The 8,877-nt window shown below is 41.4% G+C and overlaps 1 protein-coding gene across 8 annotated transcripts in view; it reads right to left on the bottom strand.

The window, feature by feature from the left end:
• Positions 1–1,572: 1,572 nt before the first annotated feature.
• The window catches only part of LOC133513943 (dedicator of cytokinesis protein 7-like), a 32,169-nt gene continuing 24,864 nt past the window's right edge, over positions 1,573–8,877 (bottom strand). For all 8 annotated transcript variants that reach the window (XM_061845053.1, XM_061845052.1, XM_061845056.1 and 5 more), the window contains 5 exons: positions 7,732–7,968; positions 6,495–6,638; positions 6,211–6,317; positions 5,925–6,098; positions 1,573–2,628 (listed from right to left, as the gene is read on the bottom strand). In XM_061845053.1, coding sequence (XP_061701037.1) covers positions 2,586–2,628; positions 5,925–6,098; positions 6,211–6,317; positions 6,495–6,638; positions 7,732–7,968 — 705 coding nt within the window. In that variant the 3' untranslated portion in view covers positions 1,573–2,585. The remainder of the gene's footprint in view (positions 2,629–5,924; positions 6,099–6,210; positions 6,318–6,494; positions 6,639–7,731; positions 7,969–8,877) is intronic.

Here is an 8,877-nt window from a genome sequence, read left to right as displayed (position 1 = left end):
ATCTCAACATGCATGTTACAAATATGGGCAGCATGGTGGTGAAGCTAGTAAATCGTTGGCCTCACAGCTCTGAGGACCCGGGTTTGATCCCGGCCCCACCTGTGTGGAGTTTGCATGTTCCAAAAACATGCAAAATTATTTGGGCACTCTAAATTGCCCCTTGGTGTGATTGTGAGTGTGCTTGTTTGTCTCCATGTGACCTGCGATTGGGTGGCAACCAGTTCAGGGTGTAACCTGCCTCCTGCCTGTTGACAGCTGGGAAAGGCTCCAGCACTCCCCATGACCCTTGTGAGGATAAACGGCTCAGAAAATGGATGGATAATCCCAGCCATTTTTCACATTTTTAGGAATAAAACATTTGTCTTGTCTTTAGATGAACACTTGTCTATTCTGCTGTTTAAATTTAACGTTGGTCATGGTGGTATTTGAGGGACTAAGAATATGTTTTTCTGGTTGGTACTTGTTGCAAAAAATAACCCCAAATAAAAATACACACATCTTCACAATGAAAGCGTCACCTGAGAAACTGGTGAAGTTTTGTTAAGAAAAATCTTGCAGTGAATATGTGAGGAAACAAAAGGCTTAAACACAGTACATACCTCAACCAACAGAAAGGGGGCGCTCCGGAGCAAGCACTCTCAAAATAACATCGCCAGACCTCAGTCGATCTCTGTGGAGTCCGAGAAAGGGGCTGCAGTTTAAAGAGAAACCAATCATCTTTCCATGTTAATGAAACAAGATTTTGCTTTTTTTTTTTTTTTAATATACAGTAGTAATAACTGAGGGGGGGGGGCTCTCTCCCTTCTAAAACCGATTGGGTTCCAGGGACCTCAGCATGTATAGGACAAACCCTTTATGATGATCTTTTGGATCCACAAAGGACTGAGATTACAATAAAAGGCTCAGACATCTGACAAACTGACGGGTAAAAACTGTCCCAAAAATAGCCATTTAAAATGATAAACTCAAGATTATAAATTATTACATTTAAAAAAATTGTGCCTCTACTCTCTAATCATTTTGCACAAGCGACATGTCATTTTGATTTTAATCTCGTTGGATTATGGTGCTGAAAATACAGGAAAACGTGAATTGCCCCATTTAGGGCGTCTGCCGATCCTCATTACCTACAAGTAAACTCCAACTCAATTTAGACTTGTCATCACCACATAAAAACAGTATATTCATTGCTTTCCAGAGGCCTTTGACATCCCCCCATAGATTAATTACATTTTATAGAGAAAACCTAACCGGACTAGTATTAATGAGACATGTCTGTTTTTCTTCCCCACTCACACGGGATTATTTATTCCCAAAAGGGCACCTGTGAATAGTGATTCACCCGGGTCATTCATTCTCAGTTTACCATTTACAAGAGAGTTTGGGATTATTTAAAATATACTCTTAAATGTGCATACTTGCAGCAAAGGCAGTGTAAAATTTTAGTTTTGGCAAACTAATAAAGGACGGTATGGAAAATATAAAACTAGCACTATAAACACCCACAATTTAAATACAAGTGCAAACAAAAAAAATAATCATTCTCTAACAATTCATGAGCAATAAAAATCATTAAGTTGTAGGAAAGGTAATTTAATGGTAGGCAGTAGAAAAAAAAAGACCATGTAAATAAATAAAATATTTATCGAAGAGGTAAAAAAAAACAATCAGGTCTTGATAGAATCAGAAAAGCACTACTATTACTACTACAGTGTAAGTTTACAATAGTGCAATATAATTGGTACAGTAGTCAGAACAGTGTCACTCTTCTTCAGGAGTTCATTCCGTGTAGCCCACGTGCTTGTGACATCACAAAGCGCATCTTAAGCGGATGCAGGCAGACGGTCAAAAGTCACAGTTTGGACATATTTGGTGACGGGGTACAGTGCTTTTCAGAAGGGGGGGGGGTGTCACACACTTGACATCATTAAACCGGTCTGAGCGGAGGACCTGAGGCCTCGAAGGAACTCACCCTCCGATCTATAGTACATATATAAAATCCTACAATAGGGGGCGAGGACGCAGGAATGTCAGTTATTTGGCAAGTTTACAGCCAGAGAGAATTTCCGGGAATGTTTTAATTGAAGGTCTTCGGCCACCATCGGCGCTGCGCAATAAATGTCTCAACAAGACGGCGAATCAAAGCAAATGACGCGAAGAGGGGCGGAAAAGTGAAACCCGACGACGAGTCCCGGAGTTCAAACGCTTGTCAAGATCCGAAGATAAAGATCAGTTCTCCTCGAGACTTTCTGTCCAAAGCGTCCCGTTCCGTGTGACTTTTCGTCCCGGTTGCGCGTGTTGATGCGATGTGGCGTGAGAACGGCGCTGCAGTCGCTGAGGGCCTCTCTAAAAAAAAAATGATGTTTGCAGTGCAGATAACCTTCCAGTATAAACAGATGAGGTGTGAGAGGCGAGGAGAGGAGGGAAGGCTAGGAGTGATTTGAGTGTGTGTGTGTGTGTGGGATGATGATGAGGGTGACGTGGGGCGGGGGGTGATAAAAGCACGATGGGGTGACAGTTGTATGTGTGCCTGTGAGAGTTGCTGTATGGCAGGGCACTTTGAAAAGTCATCCGACCGGCCTCACTCAGCCCTCGACTCTTCGGAGGCTGGAGCGACTGTAGGAGTTCCTGAAAGAGACACACAGCGGGAAGCACGCGGCATTTATTTCTCCAAAATGCCCTGCAATATACAGTGGTGTATCGGTTCTCGAACACAATCAGTTCCAGAAGGAGGTTGAAAACAGAAACGTTCGAAAACCAAAGCGTGTTTTCCCATTACAATGAATGGAAAATTAATTTATGCGTTCTGTGCCTAAAAATTAGTTTTTTTTTTAGCTTTTCCTGATAATAAACTGCATAGTAGAAATACATTCATAGTTTAAACACTTTATATAATTAAATCATTTAATAAATATATTTATTTTTTGCTTAAAATGTATACTTTAGTAGTAGAGTATGCTAGGCTTCCTCCAAGATCTGTGGCCTCTGCTTGGTCAACACGGTTGCAGTTCCACTTGCCTTCTTTGGAGCCATGATCGGGGGTTAATATTGCTTAATTGGAAAGAAAAAAAAAAAGTCACTACCGGGACACGTCTGCTTGCAGAGGAGTGTGTGGTTGCGTCGCCCGCGTTACATCGATTCCGTTTTTTTCGGGGGCGCGTTCAAAAGCACAATAACAATTCGTCGTGGGTCAGCTGGTCGGGGCGTTCGAACACCGATTTTCTTTTGACAACCAAATAAAAAAAAATCTTGAAATTTTCGTTCGAAAACCGATTTGTACAAAAACAGAGGTACCACTGTACAGTAAACACCCACCATTTTCTTCTATCTTCACCATACAAGGACAACAAAGTATAGTAAGACCACATTTATCTCGGGGTTTCGTTTCCGGACCACCCCTGAAAGAGGTGAAATCCGCAAAGCACCAACCACATTTTTTTTATTTATACATATTTTAGGTAAATTTCCAATTCTTAAATCTACATTAATACACAGTAGTTGTAAGAGCCTAAATCTAATTTCTGTTCTTCAAATATTTTCAGTCTGAATAATTAGTGAAACAATTTCAGCTAAGTTTTAATTATGCGATAGTGTATTCAATTCAATTGTTTATTATATCTATGCTGTGGATGATGAGTATACTGCATTCCCTGCTATTTAAAATGAGGATTTGAGGTTCGCTACTCTACATAGTTGATAAGTTGTGATGACGTAATGAACCGGAATTTAGAACAAAGGTTAGACGGATAGAGACGGACCGTGGAAATATGGACGATTGGGCGAAATAGATTTTTGAACATCATCAACATCTATCATCATCCGCAATCCTCATCATTTTCTTTGCATGTTTGTTCATTGACCTGGATTTGTTGTGCCCATTCGATGTGGAAAACAATTTTATTTATTTCATTTTTGCTGTTTGAATTCGAGTAAACTGTTTTCTTCGAACAAACCACCTGCGTCATGGATTACTTTGGTTTCCCCCCCTTTTTTGTGCAAGTAAAGAAGGAATGATACGTCAAGATTAGCCCGATTAGGAAACTACAGTCGTACTGTACATGATTCAATTTTCTTTTGTTTTAGTTTTATGTTTTAGGCTAGGAAGTGTTTAATTTACCATAAGTACAGAATTCCAGCATATACTCAAAATATGCAATGTACTGAATCCACAATAGGGTGAAATGAACGATAATCACTTGAAAACAGTGTACATCTAAGAGTAAAACTGACTTATCTACTGTATGAAGCTGTTATTTGCTCAGTTAAGACCAACCTAAGAATGCCGCCCCTAACTTACGAGTTTATTTCTCCTGTGATGACTTTCGACGTAAATGCGCTCGCATTACGTGAAGCAGTTCGGAACATGTGCCATATATGCTCAGTACGGTTAACTTGCATTTCCTGTTTCCGGGTGAATACCGGTTGTTTTGGAGCAGGCTCGTTTAGGTAACAACGTTTATGAAATAAACACATAAATTTATGTCAAGACCACACAAAATAAGCGACGTCTGGGAGTGAGAAGTGCTAGTAATATTCACGACTAAACATGAGAATGAGAGGGGAGGGGCGTTACTGTTACTAGTGTTAGTGCCTCAACATGGCTACGCTCGTGAAAGCAAAACAACGAACTCAAACGCATGTTCGCTCAATGGTGTCAACTAATATCTGGATTCATTTTAGGCAATCCTTCCTCAATTTTCTGGAGCAATTTTCATGAAAATTGAAAAATCCGGAGGACTTTCATAACTGTAAAGACAAAGTCCGTATTTTAGTGCTTGTGAAGGGTTCCGTTCCTATGTCGGATACAATGATCACAAAACCAGGTTCTTTGATACTTGTCGAGATGGCGAGGATTAAGCACCAGGTTCCTTCGCAATAGCTAAGCACAGCCTCCCCTTCTTCTTCTCCATCCACCTACATCATCGTGTTTTTTATACAAAGTATTTTGATGTCAATTCTGACTTTAATGGTGCAATCTGTCTTAACTTTAAATTCGAGTTAAGTCGCTACTGTCGGAACTGATTTCAGTCGTAGACCGAGGACTCCCTGTAATGAAGTTCAAAGAAGCCCAGCATTTAACGCTTTCATGGCCGTCTATGAACAACAGTGTTTATGACCTGACATAATTACACTTGCCCCTCTTCCTGATGAGAAAAGGAAGGTGTGTTTATCTGAATGTGGTGTTAATTTTTCTTAACTAGGGGCAAAAACCTTGTGTAGAGTCTAACAAAGCAGTAGTATGTATTTGTGGAGGAAAAATAGTTACTAAAACGGCAATATAAATAAATTGTGCATGATACGACCTCCTGCCTGGTAAACACAGACGGCTAAACGACGCGTGATGCATTCTGCAGTGGAGCAAAATATGGGAAAATAGTGTTGTTACTGTAAAGTAGATGAGCGAGTGGTGCGAGTAAGAGAAGCAGACGCTTTGAGGTGCCGTTGTGGTTAGCCGCGAGAAGGGTATCGACTTTCAAAGAGTTACGAGGATTAAGTACATTAACGTCACGTCATCGGTCACTGCTGCCTGCAGTAAAGTGCACAAGATATGAAAGTTTTGTCCTTGATAAGCGGAACGTAAACACGCAAGTTTAATCTCGGCGTCGGCGTGTCACATTCTGACAGGCGCTGCTCAGTGTTCTTCTTGATTACATGTGATAAAAGCTGAAGAAATAAATACAAAAAAAAAAAAAAGATGGCGGTGCTTTCCGCAGGTCAATGAGAAGCAACAGCAACTCCTCTGACTTTTTGTGACATTGTTGCATCCCGTGAGTTTTCATTTCCTGCAGTGTGATACAGTTGGGCGCTCCTTCTCGAGTGTCGGTTTGATGGCGTCGGAAAAGCAGCGTGGGCTTATTTTTTTGTGTGTGTGTGTCAGTGCGGAGGCGTGATAGCCTGCGTGTGTGTTTAATGTCTCGAGTTACCGCTGTGTTTGTGTAGCCGGCGCTGGCAGGGTCCTGTAGAGCTGTGGGATCTTGCGGTTGATGAGAGGACCCAGCGCTTCTTTGAATTTATTGTAGTTCCTCTCCAGCTCTCGGTGGTACTCCCTCTGATCGGGCCCAATCAGGGCCTTGTTCTTCCTCAGGGCGTCCTCACACCTGCGTGCATCGGCGAAGATGAAGCACCGGTGTGCGCGCATGTGTGTGTGTGTTTGGTTAACACTTTGGTTTGCTTTTGGTACATTACACAGGATGCAGAAAGTGTCATCACCTCTTTGCAAAGTCTTTGAAGCATAGGCGTAATTTGTTGTGATGGCGAAAGAGCTTCGGGTCATCGGGAATGTCAGTGAGAAAGACCTGCGCCACCTCCAAGGGGCCCTTTGTGAGGAAGGGGGGGGGGGGGGGGGGGCTTGGTTACATATCTGCTAAGGAATGTCCAGAGCCAGACTTTAAGCTCCACATGGAGCAAAAGGGGATTTACATTCCAGAGAGATGCAGGCCTTTTGACACTTTTACCGATACAATAGACAGCGATGATAAGTCGGGTCAGGTTACCTGGTTGACGGTTGTGCCCACACAGCCCTGCAGCACCATCTGCAGCATCTTGGAGTCGGCCGGGTCTTGGTTCGTGGCAAAAGCGAGCTCCTGCGTCTTCTTTTGCATGTCCTCGATGGCAACCTCGATGGGTACCAGGATGATCTAGAACAGGGGTGCCCAGACTTTTTTTTACCCCAAGATCTACTTTTCAAGCAGCTAGCCTTTTGCTAGCTACCGACAACGATGCGGGGGGTTGATGCCGCCAAACCGTTTTAAGGTTGATGTTATGTTGCCTCCAATATTTAAAATACAGAATTAGCTTTTTGTGCACTGTATTGTCTGTGCTTTTCATCCTGGATCAGGTGGAGTTTTAAAATTACCCACCACTTTCTACTTTGGCTTCAGACCAGACCTTTCTGCCTCAGAAAAGAGAAAATCTCGTCCAGTTTAACCATTTTTTCTTCGATTATTCACATACTCCGACAGTCTTTAAGTTTCTCCATTAAAATGGAAAGTAAACATAAGCAGCATGTCTAGCTCATCTTTGCTCTCCACTGCCCAGACTGTGTTGCAAACTAAAGCAGCGGTGGTGGACGCTGTCATTATAAAACACATTGATGGGCTGCGTAGGTACTGTAACATTTGTAATTTTGAGTGTACATCATTAAGAGCAGGGGTGTAAGGTAAACTAGGAAAAAGAGTGTGGTGGAGCAGCGGTCGCTGTTAGAGAAAGTTCCGTGTGCTGCCTAAAAGAAACCCGTGGCTTATTCTTTTCATTTTTTACAGAACATATGTGAATTGCGCTATTGGATATAACAACCAGTCATACCTCACTCATTGAATAACATTGCAAAATGCCACAAAAATGAATAACTATGTTATACTTTGAATTTGCATTGGATTATTATTTTTTTTGCACGCAACGCAGAATATCTGCAAAGAGACTGCATGAGCGGTGCACAATTGTGCACGTGCAAATTTTAGAGGGAACATTGGCTGACTTTTTTTTTTTTTTTTTTTTTTGGGTACACCATCCCGCAATCGACCAAGACTGACCTGATCGATGCATTGAGCACCCCTGATCTATAAACACAGAATCTGGGAATGAGAAACGCTAATAATCACGGCTAAACCTGAGAATCTGTCCGGCGCTTTGACTGTGTAAAAGTAGCTCCCAGAAGCCAACCCTAATGCAAAAGACGAGCGATTACGGATTCTGCAGTTTGGCAGACGAAACCCAACGAGCAACACTCACCTCCTCCTTGTGAATGACGTTTACACGCGTCTTGATGTAGGGGAATGCGTGTGATGCCGTCAGGATGGTTTTACGCTTGTACTGCTCGTGGAGGTCTCCGTGGGCGCGGCCGTCCAGCGTGAAGGGCGTGCAGTACATGAAGGTGCGCAGGTTGTAGTTCTTGTCGAAGTAAGTGATTCTTTCCTTCAGTTCGTAGGTGTCAAAGAAAGGCTCGACATAGGTGATCTGGAGATAGGCCTGAACGGAGGATGAGTGATCAGTGATAACACAGGTTATCCGTGAGTAGAAAATGTTCCGTTTTTTAGTTAAATGGCCATAAAATAGCCTCCAAAAAACTTCCACCTTCATCCCACATTTCAGAAACAATAATGTTAGTTAGATTCATTGAAGACTACATTTTCCGTAGATATCAATGTGAGTGGTTGTTTATCAAAATGTCCCTTGGCATTGGCTGGCTACCAGTACAGGGTGCCCAGTGCACTTCGCCTGTCATCTAAAAGTCAGCTAGCTAAAGGTCAGTCTGTAGGTTGTCCCTCTTATAAGTACAAGCAGCATTAAAAAAAAAAAAAAAATTGGATGGATTGAGAAATTCAAACTCTGACCCAGCAAATGTTTAGCAGCTCTTTTTGAATCAATAGCATGAGCATGTCCAACCTTTTGACTGACTGGTAACTTTAAACAATCGATGAGCTGTGAGGTTTGTTTTAAAATAGAGATGGACTTTCTTTTTTTTTTTTTTTTAGATACAATTTTGGAGGGTTTGCAGGAAATTTTAGTGGACCTTGACTCGAATATAGATTTCAGATTTTCTGCATTTCAATTAAAAAAGTGAAACTCAAAAATTTTATTTTTTCAAAGGGCAATTAATTCTAAATTTCTGTCCTGAAAAATCATTTTGAATTTTTCTTATTTAATGTCTGTGTATATTTTCAATCATAGGTCACAGTAATTCACAAAAATTGAGTTGAAAGTTGTTGAAATGAGAACAAGTGCAGTTGCAGACCTCTTATCTAATATTCTGAATTTGTCTTGTTCTATTTTTAACTGCAAGTTATTATCATAAAAAAAATCTATTAAATAATTTACTGTTTAGTGATGCAATATTAAATTTGAGATTCACTTTTTAAATTGAACTATGGTACTAAA

This window comes from Syngnathoides biaculeatus, chromosome 16 (genome assembly GCF_019802595.1).
Source record: "Syngnathoides biaculeatus isolate LvHL_M chromosome 16, ASM1980259v1, whole genome shotgun sequence".
Lineage (NCBI taxonomy): Eukaryota > Metazoa > Chordata > Actinopteri > Syngnathiformes > Syngnathidae > Syngnathoides > Syngnathoides biaculeatus.
Note: the sequence above shows the minus strand (reverse complement) of the source record. Positions and strands in the feature narration are given on the sequence as shown.